The sequence below is a fragment of the Zalophus californianus genome, chromosome 1 (assembly GCF_009762305.2).
Source record: "Zalophus californianus isolate mZalCal1 chromosome 1, mZalCal1.pri.v2, whole genome shotgun sequence".
NCBI classification, from domain to species: Eukaryota; Metazoa; Chordata; class Mammalia; order Carnivora; family Otariidae; genus Zalophus; species Zalophus californianus.
The window spans coordinates 131,082,785-131,107,417 of NC_045595.1; the positions used below are offsets into that span (position 1 = coordinate 131,082,785).

Here is a 24,633-nt window from a genome sequence, read left to right on the forward strand (position 1 = left end):
CGAGAGGTGAACACAAATAACAATAACCCACTTGTACAAATGCTGTGAGAAAGGAATGGATGAGATGCTGTAGGGATTCCAGGCAGAAAGGGCTCTGTCTTCCTCTTTACCAGAGCCTTAGAGAAATGCTTTGCTGAAGATGAGCTGGCTTTGCAAACCCCTTGAGGACAGGACCATACCTCATTCATCTTTACATCCGTCGCTGTTACCACTCAGGTTAATGCTTAAAACATGCTTGCTTAATAATAGTGGACACAAGTGGGTAAACCCTGGAGACAGACTTTGTGGGTTCAAACCCCACCTTTGTGAAGTTAGAGAATGAGCTACTGGAATTTAATTATAATTCACAAAACTTATTTTCACTTGGGCTCAGACCCTACCTTTGTCAAGTTAGAGAATGAACAACTGGAATTTAATTATAATTTACAAAAAAACAAAAACTTGTTTTCTCCAAAGTAAGGGTTTTTTTTTAATTTTAAATTTTGATGTAGTGTTATACATTATCAGTTCTCAGTATAACAGAGGAATGAGCATCATTCATGGTACAAGCATCCATAGCAAAATGTTCTTAAAATTATCATAATCAATATTATTAAAAATCAAAACAAAGCAACATCCCTGATGCCTTATTGTTTTGACCCAGAATTTCAGAGTTGGAGGGACCCTCAGACCATTCTGTATGTTAATCTCCTTACTGTACATGTGAGGAGGCCAAATTGTAGAGAGGACCCAAGTTAGAAAATGGGAGGCAATGATGAGAGAGTTTTGAAATGAATTGTCTGGACTTTTGTCTTGACACATAGTAGGCACTCAATCAACATATAATGAATAAATAAAAGAGTAAAGGTGGAATGAATAATCAAATGTGAAATTATAGAAAAATACAATGGGAGTACTTGGGCTTAAATTTATAAAGACAGAAAAATAATGGCTAATAGTGATTTAGGCAACGAATGGACGTGACTACTTTGAGGAAAAAACATTTCTTTCCATACAAAGCAAGAAGTAAATGCTATTAACACCACCACCACCACCAGAACATGAAATATCCCATCTTTTTGTCCTTAATTCTATGCTTGATTTTATTCTGGTATCTCAATCTTATCCCCAGGAAAATGTGGCAGGTCATACCATGGAGAAGAATGACTTTGATGGATCGTTAGATAATAGCATTCGAAGTTTTATATAAATCCTTGCTGCTATCTCTAATGTTTAAGTTAACATCCTATTAACTAAATGTCAGCTCTGTGCTATGAAATATTTTTTATACCTATATTTATTTCTCTCTATATGTGAATGCTTAAGATCCTGATTCTGTCTTTAAGGAATTTCTAATTTAAAATAGATGAGACTTGAAAGGTGCCAACATGGAACTTCTATCCCCAGGGGAACTTTAATTTTATTGTTTAATTTGTCCTTGAATATATCTGCTTGGGTAATCTAAGGATGAAAAAGATAGAAAATTCTTGATGGTTTCTCTCTTCAAAGAAGTAGATGTATACTACCAGAGCATCTGGATCCAAGTTTAGCTCTGGAAGTGATGTGTTTTAATAAGTGCCTGGCCTTGACCTTCACCTCCAAGGTGAATGATGCTGAGCTTCCAAGGACGCAGAAGATTGCTGATAGATTTTTATCACTTTTAGGATATAAAGACTACATGTAGTCTTAAAGTATTATTCTTAAATGTTGCTATTTATAATGTAAATAATTCTGCATTTACTGTCCGGGTTGTTTGCTTTGCTAATCAATACACTTAAATCCATGGGAATTCTGAAGAATAAAGCATTACTGATTAAGTCAAATATTTAACTAATAATATTATTACTAAAATTTTTTATTGTAAAAAGAGTGAATAATGTTATTAACATGTTATATTTGTATATGAAGCTATAATTTCACACTGAAATTTTATACTGAGTTAATCTATAAAAGGTTCTCTCTAGTGGCTAAACTGCTGTGTCATGATAAAAGGAAAAAAGGTCTGTTTAGAAATCAGGAGAACCACTATAGCACTATATTTTTGACTTAGAATAGCTTGAAATGCCTATTTACCAAACTTAAATGTTTACCCATCCCCAGATGAAATATCTTTCATGATTTTCTTGCTACTGTTTTGGAAAAGGGACATTTTTCCTCACATAACATCTAGGCTATGAAATAATGCTGAAAAAAAGAATATATGGATTACTGATTCAAGCCCCAGGATGCCTTCACAGGTTTCTCTCCCTTTTTACATTCCTAAAATATATTTTAAACCTGTGGTCAGTTTGAACTATGTGAAAAGCTGCCATTTTCAATAGAGGAATTTTTAAACAACTACTCTATTTAATTGGGGACCATTTTTTGATATGTAATTCAATATAATATATACATGATTTATTAATTTACTCTCAAACTGAGTGTACTACTTCTATAAGTCCTGTGCAACTGAGCCATATTTTTAAATGCTTATTTTCCACATACTTCACATTGAGAATTCTTGGATTTCTTATTTTATTCAAATCAGATCTTAGTATATATATGTTTGCTTGTGTCTTTTCAGATAAATTTTACATTCTATAATGAGAGGGCTTATCATAAAGCTTTGCTTCTTTTTTTCTTAAGATTTATTTATTTGAGAGAGAGTGAGAGAGAGAGAGGGAGAATGAGGCAGAGAGGGGCAGAGAGAGAGAAGAAGCATACTCCTCACTGAGCTGGGAGTCCAGTGCAGGGGAGGGTGGGGGTGGGACTTCCATCTGAAAACCCTAGGATCATGACCTGAGCCTAAGGCAGAAGCTTAACTGACTGAGCCACCCAGGTACCCCTAAAGCTTTGTTTCTATAAAAAGAGGAGATGCTTAAAAATATTTGATAATAAATGAATGAATGAATGAATGAATGGGTATTTACTTCTATCAACATGACTTGGGTATGCACCTTTCAGAAATGAGTTAAGTACAGAGAAGGGGATCAGTATTCAAAATAAGGAAGGAAGAAGTAAGATGAAGCATGAGGACTCAGGTTGGGTGGGTATCAGATATGCAGAAGAGATCAGATCTATTTCTTATTCTGCTCTGTGTTCCTCAGATTTTATTTTAGCACCCACAGTTTGGAAATCAGATAAGCTTTCCTGGGTGTGGAGCCAGAAAATAAATAGGATTTCAATGATTTATATTTATTATGGCTGTGTAGTGTGTCAGGTGCTATATGGAACATATATATTACATGAGAATGTTCTTTCCCTCCAAAGGTAGTGTTCTGATTTTGCATCTGTATATCATATACCTTGTATGAATAAAAAATACATATTAATGATTGTTATGACTAGTTTTATACTTTCAATTTTTCCATCATTTGGTAGGTCTGTTAACCTTATTACTGAGTGGGCTGCAACGATTTGGCCAGTGTGTAGCTCATGCAAGCATACTCAAAAAGAAATAAGACTGAATGTAGCATTGAGAGGCTAGTCCTGGCTTTACCACTAACCAGTTGTAACTGACAATTACCAGAAATGCCAAGTAGCTAACAATCTGTACCTCTGTTGGTGGTATGACTTGTCCTTCTGACTTGACTGTGGTATCATGAATGTAAACTCTGATATAAATCAGAACATGATTTTTTTCTTTTTTGGTGAAAAGTTGTGGTTAAAAACAATGCAAACATTTGTGACTGTGCAGTTATTTCCAAACCTGCCTTTTGTTTGGTCTGTTTTTAGGGAGGAGGAGGAGAAGAGCTTCTGTTGGCCTGGAGGCCTTGTTCACTGTAATAGGAGATTGGCTTCTGCTCTGAAAAGCAGAACACCAATTCACAGAAGGCTGGAGGTACAACATTTAGACAGTTTCCAACAAACCTGTCATCCATGCCTGCCTGTCCTATTTGGTGACATCCAGTTGCTATGCTTCTCAAAGGGCTCCCCCTGCCTCTGGGATGGCTCATGGAGATTGTTGCAGATTCAGTTCAAGTTGTCGGGGAGTTTCACTGTGATCCAAAAGACCTGGGCTGGGGTTTCTGGACTGCTCTATTAGAGGCATTTTGGAGCCACAGAGATCAGTGCAACCAACTACATTTTACAGTCATGTATAAATAGTCAGTATGTAGAAAGCTTTTCTTTTAGCTTTATGTATTAGTATGTCTATTTTAATTGTGTATATAGGGGTAGGATGTGAGAGAGAAGAAGTGACAAGTCATCTTTTCCATTACTAAGTGGGGTAGCATCAAACAAGCTGTGGATAGGGTCATGGAATGGTTCAAACAGGCTATTTAAGACCATATGTAATCATAGTTGAGGAAAAAATCAAGAATTTGAACTCTAAAGTCTCTGTGTTTTTGGAGCACAATTGTGATGATAAGTATTCCTTCCATTTGATCAGCTTTTTTTTTTTTTTTTTTTGGTTCTCTAATAAAATTAATGTTAGTCAAAAACTTTCACTGCCCTGTGATATTAAATTTGCTAGCTTCCTATAAAAAGTTGCTCCTGGCTCTGGTTAGAGTTTTAGTTTCTGGTCTCCACTTTTGACTTACAAAGCCACCTTATTTTAAATTTTCAAAAAGATGATTTCAGTGATTTAAGGTAGAAACATACTTTAGGGTCTAGTTTCCCATTTCTGTTTATAATCATACTTGCTCTTCCAATTCTCTCTAAATGGGTATACTAAAGATAGTTTACAAAGGATCTGTGCTGTATCAGATGAGCAGCACACCCATACCTACATTTCTTTGGGGTTCACTGAGGAAATCAGAGGAATGAAAGGACATAGAAATACTTCTTATTGCAACCAACTTATTCCATTCATTAGTTTGAAGGTTTAATTTCCATTATGATAATCTTATTGTAGAATTTTTAAAAAGGGGAAGTGCTAGTCACTGTTTTATTGAGACACTGTATTAATTAAATACTGTGAACAACCCTTTTTTCACCCTCAATAATATAAAGGTATTTCTTAAGCAGATAATCCAGTATTAAAATTTGGCAACAAAGCTGTGTTCTTATTGTCAAAAGTCAGAAATCAATCAGGCTTTTGTATGACTTATTGCATGCTTCAATTTTCTATTTTGAGATGCTTGGAGAGGTTAAGAAATCTGTCCAAGGTCACACGGGTAGGGAATGCTATAACTTGAATACCTCACTCAAAAAATTTTCCCCTGTCTATGAAAACCATAAGGAAAATGTGAAGGTCATCTTCTCAAATAATGTTATGACATTCATTTCACTCATAATAATATAATTCATGGAGATGAATAACATATGATTACCATTTCATATAATAAGTGAGTCATGCAATTAACTGATAAAAGAAAAATTTAAACCCACATGACAAAATATTACAACTAAGTAGAAAAAAAGTAAGTATAATATTGGTTTAATGTTACGGTAAGTTGGATCAATAGTTTTTCTCCCTAAAATCAAGTTTCATATATATACATATAATTTATTTCATATATATACACATATAATTTATTGAAATTGCTTTTTTATTGCATTAATATCTCAAAATGCTAATTTACTAAATTTTGGTTTAGAATAATAAAATAATAGTACTGGGGAAAGATTAAAGTTCTATTTAGCTATTTTGTGGATCAGAAAACTGGGACTCCCAGAGATTCAGAGGTATTCCCCAAATCCTATAGTAGTTAGAGCAAAAGAGTCCTGGGATCCAATTTTTCTGCCTGCTGGCTCATATTATTTCTTTGGTTTCTCAACCTGCCCCACCCCTTTTCATTAATCAGACAGAAATCTGAAGGCATTACTCGGGATTAATGATTAATTGATTGACTCCTTTTTTATGAACAATTCCTCTGTAGCACACAATGCTGTTTAATAGCATTTTATCAAGGGTAGAACTTTTTTCAGAACTGGAGTCAATCTTCTCAAACCCTGCTGCTGCTTTATCAACCAAGTATATGTAAGCCCTTCATTACCATCTTAACAGTCTTCAAACATCTTCACCAGGAGTAGATTCTATTTCAAGAAACCACTTTCTTTGCTCTTCCATAAGAAGCAACTCATTATCTGTTAGTTTTATCATGAGATTGCAGAAATTCAGTCATATCTTCAGGTTTCACTTCTAATTCTTGTTCTTTTGCTGTTTCCACCTCATTTGCAGTTACTTCCTCCACCGAACCCCTCAAAGTTATCCATGAGGTTGGAATCCACTTCTTCCAAACTCTGTTAATGTTGATATTTTGAGCTCTTCCTATGAATCACAAATGTTCTTAATGGCATCTAGAATGGTGACTCTTTTCAATTTACTTTGCCCAAACCCATCTGAGGAATCACTATCTATGGCAGCTAGAACCTTATGAAATGTATTTCTTCAATAATAAGACTTGAAAGTAAAAATTACTCCTTGGTACATGGGCCGCATAATGGATGTTGTGTCAGCAGACACGAAAATAACATTAATCTCATGGTACGTCTTCATCAGAGCTCTTGGGTGACCCAAGTGCATTGTCAATGAGCAGGAATATTTTGAAAAGAATGCTTTTTCTGAGCAATAGGTTTCAATAGTGGGCTTAAAATATTCAGTAAGCCATGTTGTAAATAGATGTGCTGTCATCCAGGCTTTGTTGTTCCATTTATAGAGCAGAGGCAGAGTAGGTTTAGCTTAATTCTAAAGGGCCATAGGATTTCTGGAATGGTCAATGAGCATTGGCTTCAACTTAAAGTCACCAGCTGCACTGGCCCCTAATAAGAGAGCCAGCCTGTTTTTTGAAGCTTTGAGGTAAGGCATTGACTTCTCTCTAGCTATGAAAGTCTTAGAGGGCATCTTCTTCCAATAGAAGGCTATTTTTGCTACAGTGAAAATTTATCCTTTAGTGTAGCCTCTCTCATTAATTATCCTAGCTAGATCTTATGGATAACTTGCTGCAACTTCCACATCAGTACTTGCTGTTTCACCTTGCATTTCTATGTTATGGATATGGCTTCTTTCCTTAAACCTCATAAACCAACCTCTACTAACTTTGAAATTTTTTTCTGCTTCTTCCTTGCCTCTCTCAGCCTTCATAGAATTGAGGAAAGTTAGGACCTTGCTCTGAATGAGGCCTTGACTTAAGGGAATATTATAGCTGGTTTGATCTTCTATCCAGACCACTCAAACTTGATTCATATCAGCCATAAGGCTGTTTTGCTTTCTTATTGTTCATGTGTTCACTGGAGTAGCACTTTTAATTTCCCTTCAGAAACTTTTTCTTTGCATTCACAACTTGGCTAACTTCTACCTCAGCTTTTGACATACCTTCCTCACTAAATTTAACCATTTCTAGCTTTTCATTTAAAGTGAGAGACATACGACTTTTCCTTTCACTTGAACACTTAAAGGTCATCATAGGGTGACTAATTGGCCTAATTTCAATATTGCTGTGTTTCAGGGAATACAGAGGATCAAGGAGAGGGAGACAGAGAGAGGGGAATGGCCAGTTGGTGGAGTAGTCAGAACACAAATAACATTTATTGATTAAGTTCACTGTCTTACATGAGCATGGTTCGTGGTGCCCCAAACAATTACAACAGTAACATCAAAGATTACTGATCACAAATCACCATAACAAATATACTAAAAATGAAAAAGTTTGAAATATTGTAAGAATGATCAAAATGTAACACAGACATGAAGTGAGCAAATGCTGTTGGAAAAAAGGTGCTGACAGACTTGCTCGATGCATGGTTACCACAAACCTTCAACTTGTAAAAAACACAATACCTGTGAAGTGCAATAAAGTGAAGTACAATAAAATGAGGTATGCCTATAGTCCATTTTCATAATTTAATTCCATCTTCAAAGTTCCCAGATAAGATGTTCAGTCTATACTGTTTTATGATGGTTTATGAGAATCTCCAGAACTAAACTGAATAGATGATTCAGGCATTGCTCACTCACCATAAGCAGGCTCTGTGCTAGGCACCAGGGTTGAAAAGATGAACAAGACAGCCAAGGGAACTCAGCAGAGAACAGGGTGAGGTGAGGTGAGACAGCAGTCTACCAAGGCACATGGCATAGGAGAGCATTGAGGACGGTATCTACCACAGCCCTGGCAACTCAAGGAAGACCCATTGTAGGAAATAACCCTTGAACTGAGTTCTGAAAGATGAAGGGGGTTAACTAAGCCAGTGAGATGGTGAGTGTTTTGGTCAGAGAGAACATTATTAGAGAAGGCCAGAGACATGGAAGCACAGGTGCAGTTGGGGAAGCACTAAAATTTAGCAAGGCTAGGGTCCAGAGTGCTTACAGGGAAGTTGTAAATGAGAAGGCCAGAAAGTAGGCCCACAAGTCATGTCTTATTCTAGAGGCCAGTGTTTTTGCACTTCAGTGTGCACTAAATTCACCGGCAGAGTGTTAAAGCAAACATTCCCAGACCTCACTTTCATGGAGAGCTGCAGTGGGGTCCAGGAATCTGGATTTTAAACAAATATTGTAGATACTTTGTGTAGTACAGGTGATAAAGTGATCTAAGATGGTACCTGTGAGGATGGAGAGATAGGGCAGAAGAGGAATGAATTAGGAAGTTGAGAGCTAGAGCATTTAGATTTGATTCGGGGAGTAAGAGAGGAAGTGGAGTGGATGAAGGAGAATAGATGAGAGGATGGATCCTGGTTTCTGATTTAGGTAATTGAGTAGGTGGTGGTGCTATTAAACAATCCTGGAAAACAGGAGAAGAGGCAGGCTTTACGGAACTGTTAGTGGTGATAATGAGTCAAGTTTGGAACATGGTGACTTTGGGTTGGATCGGGTAGAGGTAGTCAGTTAGTGATACTGGTATTTAGTTGGGAAAAAAAACTTGTTTGTAGCTATATATTTAGAATGAGCACAGATGCCAGAGTAACTCTGTTTTCAGCTTAGCTACTTTAACATTTCCTTACCTGCAAACAGGCTGCCTATTCATGTAAACACTTATTTAAAATGGCAGAATTATTTTTAAAAAATAAGTAAAATAGCAGAATTATGTGAAGTACAAGCCTCAGGTAAAATAATAGTTTTTGACAAACTAGGTACAGAAGACTATACTTTAACTCTTAAAACAGAACATTAATTAGCTTCCTCGATATAACACAGAACATTTAAATTCTCTTATCATTCATTCTGAAACCACTGATTCTGTGACATAATCATTTGAATGTGTTGGGAGTTGATTCCTGAAATCAACTATGAAAGAACACATGACTTTTATTTTGGTACTTTTAATTTTACATTGAGTTAGTTGATCAATACTATCACATTCTGAGTTTTATAATGTTAATTCTTGACCTTCTCCTCTTGAAGTAATGGAAAGTTCAAAATCAATTTTAAGAAATCAGGGATGAGTGGCTCCATTTTAAGCAGATATTTTAATACCAGTTGAGATCAATAAGATCTATGCATATTTCCTCCACATTATCTTGATCTGGCCATTTAGAAGTTCTCTTCCAACAAAGTTGGTATTTGCTCTTTCCCTGAAAAAATGGATCACTAAGAGCAGAAGAAATTAAGAGACCTCCCCCAAATAAACAGTGACTAATTTCTCAGTACTAAAGTCAGGTATTTAAAAGGTGGGTTTAATAGAGGTTAAAGCATTAGAGTAAAACATAAAACATTTGGTTCACCACCATATTATTTTTGAAATTTCTTATAATAGCAAAGTATAAAATAACACATAAAAGTAAATTATTTAGGTAAGTGACAGATTTTTTGGGAGGATATTTTGGCTTAGTTTATACATACCCAAGATTCTACTTCTACACATGCAACATTGGGCTTCTGAGCTCTAGTTAATCCCACAGACTCACTATTTTCCTGGCCTGTTGGGTATTTCTGATTTTAAGAAGGCTTTCTGCACAAAAATACAGACATTTCACAGATGCTCTGTACTCCATTAGCAGAGTGCACCACATCGCACACAAGGGTACTCTCAAGGTACTAAGTTAACATGCCCAGATGCTGAGTTCAGAGAACTGATAAAGCTATATAGAGTTAGCACCTGTCCTGTGTAAATGGTAGGAAGAATGCATCAGAGATTTCTACCTTCCAAGGCCATGCAATGTTCCAGAAAACTTGCAAAATCCTTTTTGTGCCCTGTTAGTTGAGTCAGTTTGCAATAGGTGAGGTACCGATGTGGAGACGTGGCTTGAATTTGCTACATGGGCTCAAGCAATAGAGTAAAAAAACCGTAAGACCCAGATTTTGGTCCCCCAACTGATTTGATGTGGGAGTTTGGGTGAGGCAGTCAAACCCTATCAGCTGCATTCTCTCAATCAGCATGATGAAGATAAAGTATCTATCCTTTGCCAACCTCACTAAAGAATTTTGAAGATTAACTTTTATGAGGCTCTCACAAAATGTGACTATTGTAGCAGAGACAATTAGTATTCTATCATAGCTGAGAGTTCTGGCATATTGGGGAGAGCTTTGTAGAAAAATATCTCTTGTTATTTGTAGAACAGGGGTAGGGGAAGAGCAAGATCCTCCCAAGCAGCACATTCCTTGAAGAATTAGGGGAGGTTGATCTTCAACTTCGTAAGAAATAACAAGTATCTTGACACTAGCAAAGCTTTTTTAAATTTATTTTCCAAGATATGGTTATTAGTGAACTGGGGAAAATCTGCCCTGACCAAACAGTCAGAGATATATTGTATTACTAATTAAGGACATGATAAAAATAGAATCCTAGAGCTGGAGGGAAAGCCAGTAATCCTCTAGGCCAACCATTTTCCATAAAGACTCTAGCAAACTCCCATCCAATCTGTGTTTGAATTATCTTTGATAAAATGGAGCTCATTTCTTCACCTTTCATCATACACCTTCACACACACACACACACACACACACACGAATGTTAGTAGAGGAGACTCCCTTCAGAGTCATATATATGGTTGTACATATTGGTTGTGCAAGGATATCTGGATGAGGGGGAACAAGTCAGGTCTGAAATCCAACCCTCTAACTTCACTTGCTAAATTATGTGCCTGGATGTGGGATTGTGACCTCCAGGGAAAAGGAGAGTCCATGTATTTGGCCCCCCAGAGAAGATCTCCTTTTATAGTCTGATCAGAAATGGCAGATATCACTGGCATAGTTATTTCCTCTCTATTAGAGAAAGCTTTGACATGTGATACTTGAATCTTTTTAACCTGTACCCTATAGGAAGAATTACTCCTCCATCTCTCAGGCTCCCATATTTTGGGAGTAACTGTGGGAGACATAATAAGAAGATCTCCATATTCAGACAGGCTTACAAAATCAACATGTCTCCTGGACGGCCATTGTGAGTGCAGCTACTTCCTTTGATCCTTGGAATAGTGTGTGTGTGTGTGTGTGTGTGTGTGTGTGTGTGTGTGTGTGTGTGTGTAACTGGGGGAGGTCAGTTCTGGAGGTGTAAGCAACCCTTACACTAGGTGTAAGCAAAGAATGGACTCCTAGGGCAGTTCTAACTCTGATGTTCTGTCATCTCAGCATGTCTCATGGGTGTGTGTGTTAACAATATGATCAAAATCGCTGTTGACAACTAGTTGAGGTGGTGAAGTGGTGTCTAGAACCTTAGAGGCACGGATTCTAATTCCAAATGACCTGGGCCACTTAGAGATATAGTTAGAAACCATTAGGAGAGTCTATTATATTTCTAAATCTGTAGCTCCAGGGTGTCCTCAGGCTTTAAAGAGTTTGAACCCATTAAACTGCGTAGACTGCTTTGACAGCAGAGTGCTGGTTAATTACAGTGGCAATCTAATTATAAGGTTTATAAGGTTTCCCAGTAATTGATTCCCTTTCAAGTATGTGGAAACTTTACTTGATATGCATTTGCTTCTGAAACTCATGGGAATAGACCAGATTCTGGGATAGTGTGTCTTAGAATCAAGAAGACCATCCCAATTGCATTTGGAATCCTTATTCAGGGCAAAGGGACTCTTCTCAGTATTTTGTTCATTAATTCTTTCATCCGTTCATTCACTCACTCATCCATTCATTCATTCATCCATTCATTCACTCATTCATTCATTCAGTAAATACTACATTAATAGCATGTACCTAGCATTAGTAGTCTCCAGGGACACAAAGACATATTGGATATAGTCACCGCCACAGATGAGCTTATTAGTTGGGGAGATTGACAGAAATAAGTAATTAAAGCTATATGTTAATTATTGGTATTAGAAATGCATTTAAGGTACTAACAAAACATTGAGGAGGACATCCCTAATTCTGTGTGGGAGAACAGGGGAGAATGCTGGTGAGGGCACAGAGTAGCACTCACTGAGGAGATGAACTTTAAATGTAATATTAAAGAATGGGTATATTCAGTGTACAGAAGGCAAGAATTTGGTATGGGGAAATGGAAAAAATGCAGAGCCGTGAGAGAATAAGAAAATCAAGCATCTGCCATCACTGTAGACAACCAATTATAACCGGCACTGCTATGGCTAAACCTCTTCTTCCACACACAATGTATATAAAACATTTTGCTAGTTCCATAAAAACAAAAGAGATAATCCTTACAAAGTCATCACAATGCATGAACACATTCTTGTCTCTATGTCACAGGTGAGGGAAGTAAGGTTTAGAAAGGGTGCGTTATTAGAGTGAGATCACACAGATAATATGTAGGGAAACCAGGATCTGAAACTTGGGCTATCTGATCCTGGAGCGCAAGCTCTTAGCCAATATGTTTTTATAGCCTCTTCAAATGTGAGGATTATGAAGCGATGCACGATACATGCCATCAAAAGTCTTTCAGCATATTATGTTTTCATTTTGAGGAGAGGCAATTAATTCTATCAAGATCTAGCCCTCAGTTTCCTCAATGTGAAATGACAAAGTTGTGGTATGTGAACTCCAAAGACCTTTCTATCTCTAAGCTTCTATTTTAATTTAATCTTGCCTCAAGCTTAAGAACACTTTCTTTTTGTCTTACATATATCTTCCTAAAGACTTATATAATAGATGGTATATCAGTATTAAAGACTCAAATGCACAGGGCATTTTGATTATAATCATCCTTTGGATGAATATGAAACAACAATGTGTCCAGCTTTTCACATTAAATTCTTGCATACGGAGGAAAAAAATGTTCTTATCACTAAAGTACATGATATGTATTTTAACTCCCTGATTAATTACTAAATTCTTCACAGAGTTCTTTACAATTTTTCAAAAAAGAATAGGAGTGAGCAGTAGATGGACTTTGATGAATGATGGAGGGGTTGTTCTGCTCTTCTTTGCTGCATGATTTAATAAACCAATATACTCTAGCTTTACTATATTCTCCTATAGGCCTGCATGTAATAGCAGGCAGTACCAAATACAGGCTTAAAGAAAATTATTTTCTTTTAACTATTTGCCCTGAAGGCAGACTGGACTTTCGTCAAGTCTAGAGAGGTGTCTATTTTACTTTTAAGCAATATCGATAACACATTACAGTGGGCATTGGCTTTTTTTTTTAACTCTCCCAAATCTAAACTCTGAATTTGGGAAATTGCCCATTTGTGGAGTCCTGGTGGTAAGCAGATATGTACTTTCCCAAACTATCTTTCAAATAGGGTATGGATGTGTGATTCAGCTCCACCAACCAGCCACAGCTGTCCCCACTTTGAATTGGGCTTTGGGGGCATGCAGAAGTAGGCATGGTAGAGAATTCATCCTGGCAGTGGGTGGGGGAACAGATGAAGCTCCAACATGGGCTTTCCATGGCAGCGGCAGCAGTGGTGAGCAGCTGAACCAGTCTCAAGTCTGGGGTGTAGGGGGGTGCAAGCTCTGATGTTTCTTTTCTGTGAAGATACCAGTTGGGTCTGTACTAGCCTAGTTTGAGGTTTGACTGAGGTTGTGCCCTGCCTGCTGCCTAGTCTCTCCATCCCAAGCCAAGTTTGAGATATCTGTGAGTGCCCCACTGTACTTAAAAAAAATTTAGAAACTTTTTATTTTGAAAAAAATACCTAGCCTACAGAAAAATTGCATGTATAGAACAATGGACTCCCATAATTTACCAATTTCCCCAGATTTACCAATTTTTAACATTTTGCTGTTATTTTCCTCTCTCTCTTTTTGTCTCTGTTTCTGTCTTCCTTGTCTCACTCACTCTCTCTCTCTATGTAATTATATTATACATAGTATTATTTCCATTATTCCAAATCACTTGAGAATAGGTTACATACACTATGCCCCTTTACCCCTTCATACTGTCCTATAAACAAGGCTAGTCTCCTACATAGCCATAGTTTAGTTATCAAATTCAGGAAACATAACACTAATATTAATCTAATTTCCAGTCTATATTCAAGTTTCAATTATGCCAAAAGTCTGCTCTATCACAATTTTCTTTCCCAGTCCAAGATCCAATCCGGGAACATGTATTGCATTTAGTTGTCATACCTGTTAAGTCTTCTTTTAATGTGTAAACATCTCAGTTTTTCCTTGTTTTTCATGACATTGACACTTTTAAAAACATAATCTGTTTACTTTATAGAATATCCCTCATTTGGGGTTTGGCTGATATTTTTCTCATGATTAGATTTAAGTTGTGCAGTCTCAGCAATAATACTACATGAGTGATGTTGCCTCCTTCTCACGGCCTCATATCCAGAGATGGGCAGGCGGATGATTACTGTATAGGTGATGTTGATTTTGATTACTTAATTAGGGTGTTGTCCAATTTCTCCATTGAAAAGTCATTTTTTTCTCTTATAACTTAGATGGTTGCTATACATATTTTTAAATATTTTCTTTATTTATTTTGAGAGAGCACGCAAGTGAGGAGTGGGGAGGAGCACAGGAAGAGGGAGAGAGAGAATCCTAAGTAGGCTCCACGCTCAGTGCAGGGCTGATGTGGGGCTTGATCTCACCACCTGAGGTTATGACCTGAGCTGAAATCAAGAGAAATCAACTGACTGAGCCACCCAGACACCCTGAGATGGTTGATATTTTGACGTTATATAAATATCCTGTTTCTTCTCAAACTGCCCCCTTCCTCGGATTTAGCATCCATTTGTCATTTTTGCTTGAATCAGTTTTTACTATGATGAACTGCAAAATGGTGATTTTTCTATTTTCATCATTCCTCCTATGCCTATTAATTGTCCAAATATACTTTTAATAAATCCCCTTTCTACTTAAATAAGACGGAGTTGGTCCCCATTGCTTACAGTGAAGAACCCTGGGGTTTGATTTACTTGTATATTTAGGCAGCTAGTTCCAAGAACCTATCCAACCAGCTCACTCAAATGGTTAATCTAGCCAGTCCAAGGAGAGACAGTGAGGAATATTCTTAGGAAAATAAATAATACAACTTTTCATGGTGCCTCATTCCATTTTTAAAACACACTTACAGACCAGACTTTCTTCCACTGCCAGCCAAATGACTATCAAACTGAATACATAAAATATCAAATCGTTATACTAAAACCGAAAAGCAGGAAAATATCAACTTTTGTGACTAAATGCCAAACACCTAGATATTTGGGAATATCTAGCAGATCATTATAACGTTTACTTTTCACTTAGATTTTTGTTTGTAATAAACATCAAAATAAAGAATAATAGCGTAATGGAAATAGCACACTGGGGTAAGGCAGCCTTCATTCCAGTGCTAGCTCTGCTAACTAACCTACATGGGACTTTTTGAGCAAATCTCTTACTTTTCTGAACCTTAATTTCCTCATCTGTGAAATGAGATGGTTGAATAGAATACTTTCAAGAGTCTTTCAAACTCAGGATTCTATGACCTCAAAACTGAACATTAGTGTACTTGTTGGAGACATAAGGAACTGTTAACCTAGAATATTCTAATGAGCACATTTGGATCCAAGATTATTCTGGTATAAAGATTAGCAACTGTGAGATAACTCCCAAGTTATTCAAAGAATAGAAACATCAACACAATTTAGAGAACAACTTATAGTCTAGAGATGCTAAAGCAGTCTTAGGCTGTCTGAATAGATGTCTTTCCCAAGAGATAAACAGTCTCACGGTGCTTAGCATTGGTGAGATCACATCTTGAACAGTGTGTCTTGCTCAGAGGGCCATACTTTCATGGAGGCATTAAAACATCAAAAATGTCATTATGAAAAAAATGATTGAGTGAACTGGGCTGTTTATCTTGGAGAAGAAAAGATTTAATAGGATGAGGACATGATAATTCTCTAAATACTTGAAGGTTTGTTTTATTCAGGTGGAACATAAAAGGTTTTTTGTGTTTTCTCCAGACAGAAAAACTACAACCAACTGGGTGGAGGTTATGGTATGGAAATAAGGGAAGAAACTGTATTCAAACATAATTGTGATAGCTGCTTTTACCAGCCCCTCTGTCAGGGACATCATCATGTCTCTGTGATCTTGAAAGCTACCCAAGAATCAAGCTTTTTGCTAGGGTCTCAGTGCAATAGATTAGGCCTTGTTCTCCATGTAGATGTTTTCAGACCATTACTTCTCAAATGTTAATGTACACATAAATCACTGGGTATCTTGAGAAATTCAGTTTCTGATTCAGTAGGTCTGGGATGGGACCTGAGATTCTGCATTTCCAGCAAGCTCCCAGATGTTTCACCTGCCCAATCAGATGTTACATCCCCACATGACCAAAGGATACCATTCAGTATAAGCATTCGTGTTACAATTAACACCCATGTGAAAAGGAAGTGAAAAGATGTTTTGCAATTCTATCAGCTTCTTCATCTCATGATGTTTAAATGTTTTCCTGTTTCTCATTTCCTTAAAGAGGTTCCATATTTTCTGACCTTTTACCTTTTTTGATTGCTTTGCATGATTGTACTGGCATGACCCTGTCTATTTCTAGGTAACCAGGAAACATTCTCCCAGGACATTATGAATTTTGCTTATTTTAGATCATTACTTCAGTTGACTACAACCATTTTTGGTAGGACACACAGACATGCACACACAAACATACCATCTCACGGTGCTTTTTGTTGGATTTTGTCCACAAGGCATGATGGTCTAGGAACAGAGGCCTGTGTGTGCACGGGGACTCTGCCCACCTTCAGCTCCCCCTTCACTCTAGGCTTTATCCATCTCCAAATAGGCATCTCACTCAGTGGGAACTGGCTAATGTATCTAGGGCCTTCTTGTTACTGCCTTGAGGAAATTTTTATCTCACCTTGAAACCATACCAGCTTTAACCCTCAAGGCTGTACAGAACATTCGTAGCCTCTTCCTATGTAGTAACCCTTCAAACATTTATATGGAGTCATCGTGGTCTCTTTGAGTCTTTACTTCCAAGCTAAACATCCTCAGTTCCTTCAATCATTACTCATATGAAATGGTTTGAATTCCTATACCATACCAGTTGCTTTAAAAACTATATAATTTTTAAGAGGGTATGTAGGAGTGGGAATTTTGTGGCTCTTTAGGTAGATTTCTGGCATCATAACACCAATCATCTCTTGGAATCTTCATGACTTATACATCACCATATGGCATTCTATTTGGGAAGAAAAAAGTTTGCACTACACCAATTCCCACTTGTAGGGTTTTTCTGTTTTTGTTTGTTTGTTTGTTTGTTTTTTCAGAGGTATATATACATGAGCAGGAGTTTTGGGGAGTTCTTTATGTACTTTCAATGCAAACTCTTCCACCTGGCACAGGTTCACCCTATTTCAGATCTGCTGGAAGGGTTCTATGTGTTTTTCTTGCATGAAATGGTGGATAAGTAGCCTCTTCCTATCTAAATGAGTTCATTATTTTTCATCTGTGCAACTTCTAGCAGTGATGGTCTAAAAAAAATACACAGGAATGATCAGTTTAGTAAGATCTCACATGAAGAATAATAATGGTCATTTATCTAATGGAGTTTTAATAGGAGAAGTAGTACATTGGTACTAATAAAGATCAGTCAAAAATGACATAATAAGACAACATTGGCAGTGTGTTGTATTATACTCTGAGCTCTGAACAATCAGCAGTGATCTGGATATTTAACTAATAGGGTATTAACTATCTTCCTGTATATAATCTGTATGATATGCTAACATATAAGATATAAAAATCTTTCTTAATGGAATGAGGAAAGAAGTTTTCCATTTGGTTTCCCTAGTAAAAGGGATGGCACAGGTGAGGAGGGGTGGAAGTGGGGAAGGTAGAGATGAAGGTCATTAACAGAAATGTAACCCCTAATTCATAGCACTCTGGTGGTCTTGGTCCCTGATACATGGGTTACATGCTGTGTAGTAAATAAATTCTGAATTATAAAAAGGTGATGCATATTCGGAAACTTGGCAACCTCATTTCCTTTATCAGTGTATTTGAAGTTACATCATGTTTAGATGTCCCTCAACACTCAGATTGGACTTAAGTCTCTTAATAAGGAAACATTAGGCGGGGGCTGACTGTCACTTTTAGTGCAGGAAATGCACACTAGTTATTCTATAAGTGCATCAAGAAGTTAATTCTAGAATATAAAACCTTTAAACAGCTCTAGCTTATGCCTGTGTTGGCAACATGTGATCTCAGTGAAAAGTGTAAAACAGCAGACTGCCAGATGTTTTGACTAAATGATACATCACATCTTAATGTTTCCTAGGTTGGCAGTAGTAATACTAGAGATTCAGGATTTTAAAATTAACAAGTTCTGTTCTAACCTTTTCTTAATCTTTACTTTAAAAATATCTTATACTCAAAACATTCATATGCTGGAATTTTTCTTTAAAACACATGTGTTTAGGAAGAATGCTTATAAACCATAAACAAAATCTAGGAAGAACATATTGTGTTTCTTACAGTAAATATATTATATAAGCTATTGGCCAGTATGACTGGGGAATGATATTTTCAGGTTAATCAAATATTCTGCAATATTATACCATGAGTATTATAATTTTTAAGTGTTAGGAGCTCAGTATTGCTCTCATATCAAGTGTGATTTGCTTGTAAATATATCAGAAGGCACTTCAAAATCTTACTGGAGCTTGTGTCATAATTTTGAGCACCAGCTCCACTGTACATGAATTTCCTTCAGGAGAGTTCTAGTTAGTACCATTTCAGACAATAAATTCATTCAGTAAATGAGTATTAATGTGATTATCATTCATAGGAAGACTTTGAGGAGAAGGGGCAGGTGCCATTTGAGATGGGGGGAGAAGGGAAGGCAGCAGCTACACCTGACCAAAACAACCAACCCCAGCCTCTCAGGAGCATTACCACATTCTCCTTAAAACATCTCCTCTACCAAACTAATCTTCAAAGAGTCTCCTCTGAAAATGCAGATACCCCTGCTGGGTGTGTGTATGTGTATATGTGGTGTACTGGTATTAATTATATCTTTGTTAGCAAAAGGTTGAAAAAAGGAAATGACAGGATAGAAAATAGTGCCATCAAGGAGGAGAAAATGGATCTTTCAGAGAAGTGAAAATACACATGACAAATAGTACTTTTTTTACAGTTTTGCTTTAGGGTCTCAATTATGACAAACTACTGTTACAGATGTTGAAACAACATTTTATAATCTTATCTTGGATTGGCTTCTTATACTTGTTGTTTCCAGTGAACCTAAATGAATCCCCAGTGGCCAGATCTAATGTATTAACATAATTCACATTACTCAACTGTTCCCCTTCATGAAGATTTTTTTTAAAAGCTAAGTAAAGTCATAAATAAAGACAAACACAAAACACTTTTAGGGAAAGACAAATAAAATGGCTACTTTTAGAGCTGTTAATAATCTTATAATTTTTGTCACTTAAATTTTCTTTAGTTAATATCTTGTGAAGCCAGAGGGTATGAAATGTTTCCTCAGCCAGTTTAAATAAATCAAAAAAGTCTGGTTTTGAATGCCCATAATGAAGATCAGTTACAATTACGCATAAATTTTTGGTTTGATTGCCTCCTGAAATAACTTTCTTTTATAACAAAAAACATTATTGAGGATGCTTCATTAAAAATAAAAAACAAATCTTAGTTCAAAACTGAAATTACACTGCTCTATATTTATACCGTCCCAGAAAAAAAAGTTCGGCTAAGGAAATATTCAGAGACACGTAATTATTTTGTTCTAATTGGCATTGTTAATTCACATGTACAAACAAGCATTGCAGTACAGAGCATATGGAGGTATTAAAGGGATTAGACTGTAGGTTATCTGATGGGAATAAAGAGTTTGGTCTGAACTGAATCTAAAATATATTTAATCGCCATTGGCCCCCTTGGTCAAAAGGAAAAAAAAAGTAAATCTAAAACAGTCACTAAAGAAACAACATTTGATTCAGTTGCTTGGGTGATAAATTCCCCTTGGAAATAAGTGGCAAGGCAATTGAAAAACAGCACAACTCTAGGGCCCTGCTCCTAAGAAATATACCTGTGGCATTTACTTTGAAACCAAGAAATATATGTTCTATCTATCTGTAATGGATGTCAACTTTTCAAATGAACCAGGAGAGTGTGTTTTTGAAAGTCTGTGGCTTCTACAATGAATTCAGGTTCTATGGTAAATTGGATGAATTAGCTAGATGTAAAAGACTTAATAGACTTTATTTACAAAATCATTAAGTTGTAAAAACAAAGGCCCTACAGGAGTTTTAAATTTGACTATTTTTTAAGGCTTCTTGTGAACACCTCCCCCACTCCAGACTGCCTATTTACAAAACATTTTATTTTAGAATCTCTTGGATACAGAAAATAGAATTAGAAGGCATAGCAAATGACTGCAAATATTTTGTTTCATTTTCATTTTAAGGTATCAGCCAAGTAACACCAGTGTATCAAATGAACTCCAAAGTTGGCAGAAGTGTTAGTAAATCTGCTCATTCCTGGTCCATTTTACCAAATATGTATTCAGATTTTTAATAAATATTTTGGAATGTTTGGGCTATTTACCTTCTCCTTTGTGATTAAAGACAGGTACACACAGGAGGATGATGTGATCTCTTATAAGGAAGGATTCTTTATTTAACCTAAACATATCAACACAACAGAGATTTTATCTATAGGCTAAATTCTATTCTTTGGGAAAGAGCTTGGGCTTTTCAAATGTAAGCAAATAACTATATTATAAATCAGGTTGTAATAGGCATTATTTCTGAGGCAGGGGAAGTCCCACTGAGATGATCACATCATTTAATAGCTACTAAACTATTAAAGCCTTAGAAGTTTTATGTTTAACATTAATGGTCAATAGTAAATAGGAAAAAAAAGTATTATGCTCTGAAATTTTGGCAAGCATATTGATTACAGTCTTTATTTAGTAACGTTTTCAAGTTAAGCTTGGCAGCAAAGATTTGTGAGTTTTACTGCAAACCATCATATTTGCTGTTACAGCAGTGCACAAACAAAAAACATTAAGTTGGGAGCATATCCAGAATCTCACATTTTGTCTATTCTTTCAAAGTAAAATGAAACCCTCAGACATTGTTCTAGATGATCGATTCAAGTTTCAATAACATCCTCCCTTGAAATATTCAGAAAATTGGGTTAAATTGTTTTTGGGGGCCTGAATTTACCAGACTGTTGTTTTAATTCTTCATTCACAAAAAGATGTTTAAATAAAAATAACGTGGAAAGTTTTTGTAAATTGCCCAAGTAATCAATTATGAATTTTGTGTGAAAGTGCAATTTTCTGAAGATTGACTCTATTCAGCAAAACCTTCCTATTTTACTCCTGTGAAGAAACTGTTTAGGGATCATAAATAGATAATACATAAAATTGTAAGTATCATTCTTAGGTGCAGATGGAAACATAAAACTCCAGGAATAATCCTTTAATTTTTTCATCAGTCATTGTTGGAATGTTTCTTTGTTGCTAAACTTTCCAACTAATGTAGCTTTAATAAGAAACATGCAGATCACATCTATTATATATATTTAGAAATATACTTCAGTGACTAATTATTATCCATCAACTGTGATAGAATTCCATCAACAATTTTCAAAACAGGATGATGTCAGTAATATGGGAAATGTTTTTGGAATTCTGATAGTACTGATTCAGAAATCTTACAAAACTTATGAAATTGATTAATACCATCTTATATAAAAGTAAATTACAGTCTAAAAGAATTTGCTCACAGTCTTAGAAACTATTTGGTAATATTAAGTCATGAATGCAATAACATATTTATCAATTTTCAATTGCTCCAATGACACAAAAGCAACATCATCAATATTCACACATGTTACACACTTGTGTGAAGACACCACATATGATGACTGTATTTGACCATCTTTGGAATGGAAAGGAAGCTCAAACATCAAACCTGATGACTACAGCATTTTTAATAAGGAACAGGAAAAAAAAAAGCTCAGTTCATACTTTAAGAAGCTGAGTTAATATTTTGGTTTTTCCCCCAACGTGTACACCTGCCTTTTCAAGGAAGAACCAACCATGTGAGTAAGAACTGGAGTCAAGGTTAAAATAATTTTTCCCAAGAGAGTAGAGTGCATCTGAGAGAAGCAGAGGCTTAGCTCAGAGGAGCATTAATAACCAGAGGCAGCACCTCCCCTGAAAAACATTAGAGCCTCTTGGACATATGTTTGAAATTCATCCCCCCAAGTCATCCTATGACTGTAGGGATAGGTGACAATGTCCCACTATCTGATGGGGGAAAATACAGCACAGACCATTTAAAAAATTATCACTTTAAAAAATAATACAAAAGTGGCAAAGTGTTCTAACTGTCAAGAAACCTTTGCAGGTGATAAAAAAAAAAACAAACCCTTTGTCTTTCCAATTATTGTTTGCCCTTCAGCTGACATACATGCATCAATAGGATTACAACGGAAACACAGTCATCTCCAGGTTTCCTCTGGATTCCTTGATCTTGTTTAAAGAAACAGGCTCAGGGAATGCACAGAAAACCAACTTCCCCAATCGAAGTTCTGAGGTCTCCACCCCCCCGCCCCCCGCTCCTTCTCCCACCCTCAGAAACCTGTCTAGTTTTACCCATAGCACCGGACAGAAATGTCATGGTCATGTTGCACCACTTCACTTGTTGAATTGTGTGAAGGCAGCGCTTGACCACAATAACTTAGTGAACCACCTTGCTTTTAAATTAGCCCCCAAGATTTCTTTCCTGTTCGATGGTAATGTCTTACCTGCATGTGTCCCTGGTACATTCTGCTTGGGCTTCTTCAAGGCTCCCTGAGGCCGCCGGATGCTTTCCCCCGTGCTTACTTGCACACCCAACAGAGGGGAGAAGGCGGCGTGCACACTGTGTTTTAGACGGTGCCCCTGAGCCCGGTGGAAGGCTCCAGGCAGCCCGGCCACGGTGGCCCCCTGGCCGCTCTGCGGGCTGCCGGGAACTGTTCTCCGCTCGGGGTGCTGAAAGCGGACACAGGAGAGAGAGCGGAGGAGACGAGGAACCCAGGCGGCCACGCTCACCCGCAGGCGCAGGTCCTGCTTCACCGGGCGTCTCTAAAACTCACTCCTTCTCCACCGAACTCTTTCTCGCTTCCTGCCGGGCTGCCTCATGTCTCTCTCACTATCTTCGTCGCGAACCCCCTCCTCCTCCCAATCCTGACGTGAGCGCCCACACCAGCGGCCGCCGCAGCTGCCGAGTGGGGCGCGCGCCGCCCTCCCGGCAGCGTCCCTGCCGAGAGGCCGAGGGGCCGGGCACGCGCGCGCGTCCCCGGCGGGCCCGGGAGCGGCCCGAAGGCGGTGCGCGCACGCGGCGGCAAAGTGCCCGCGAGTGGTGGTCGCGCAAGGCGTTCAGGTGCGGAAGCGGCAACCACGGAGATTCCAGCAGAGTCGTTGGTCAGATGCAAGAAAAGTGGGAGGAAAATGCATTGTCTCTCCAGGGGCCATCAATACCGACTGAGCCTGTCATCCTACAAACATTATAGGCTGAGCGTGGGGGTTTCTGAAGAGTTTACTTCTGTTCTGATTCAGCTCTCACAAGTTGCCGCCATGTCACTCCGTGAATAAAGACTCCCCACTCACCCCATCCTCAATTCATTGCTGAGCACCCTATTTAAAATCCCAAACCCCAGTCCCTAAGGCCTTCCATGATTTTCCTCCCTAGCACTTAACATCATCTAACATCGCATGTTTTACATATTTTATTTATTGTCTGTCTCTGTATATGCAATGTTATTTCCATGAAATCAGGGATATTTGGGGAGAGGAGTGTATCTGTTTTTGCACGGATGTATCAGCATAATATAGTACCTCCTGCCACATGGTTGGTACTCTAAAAATATCTGTTGAATGAATTGGTCTTTATAATATATAGGTAGAGTGCATTTAGATATGTCTCAAAGAGACTGGACAGTTTGATAGTCTTTATATTATAAATGTATATACATGCACATACACACACCATGTGCTGGCATATAGGTGTATACTGTGATTACCCAACTTTGTTGGTAATAAGATCTCCAATTACACAATAACATGCCCTCCAAGTTATATACAGCATGATATAATCCCCCCAACAGTACATATAGCATGATGTACCTTTCAAAAAGTTAATTTGTCAGCTCCCTAGGAAGATAAATATATATCGTATATAACTATATGAAAAGGAAAGCAGTAGAACAATGAATATAGTATTCAGAATGTTGGTAATTCTTGGTGAAGAGAGACAGGAGGAAGGGATGGGGAGGCATTTTATATGAAGGTTAATTGTCAATGTCTTAGCTATTAGCTTGGGTGGTGACTCGAGGATATGTATTACCTTATAAGAATTGCTATATAACTAAATAAAACAGAACTATGCATGGACTAGTGAGGAAAGGGTGAAATGAATCAA

The 24,633-nt window shown here is 37.3% G+C and overlaps 1 protein-coding gene across 4 annotated transcripts in view; it reads right to left on the reverse strand.

The window, feature by feature from the left end:
• PEX5L (peroxisomal biogenesis factor 5 like) overlaps window positions 1-23,414 on the reverse strand; it is a 225,244-nt gene extending 201,830 nt beyond the window's left edge. For all 4 annotated transcript variants that reach the window (XM_027585129.2, XM_027585126.2, XM_027585127.2 and 1 more), the window contains exon 1: window positions 22,979-23,414. In XM_027585129.2, coding sequence (XP_027440930.2) covers window positions 22,979-22,999 — 21 coding nt within the window. In that variant the 5' untranslated portion in view covers window positions 23,000-23,414. The remainder of the gene's footprint in view (window positions 1-22,978) is intronic.
• Window positions 23,415-24,633: the final 1,219 nt, after the last annotated feature.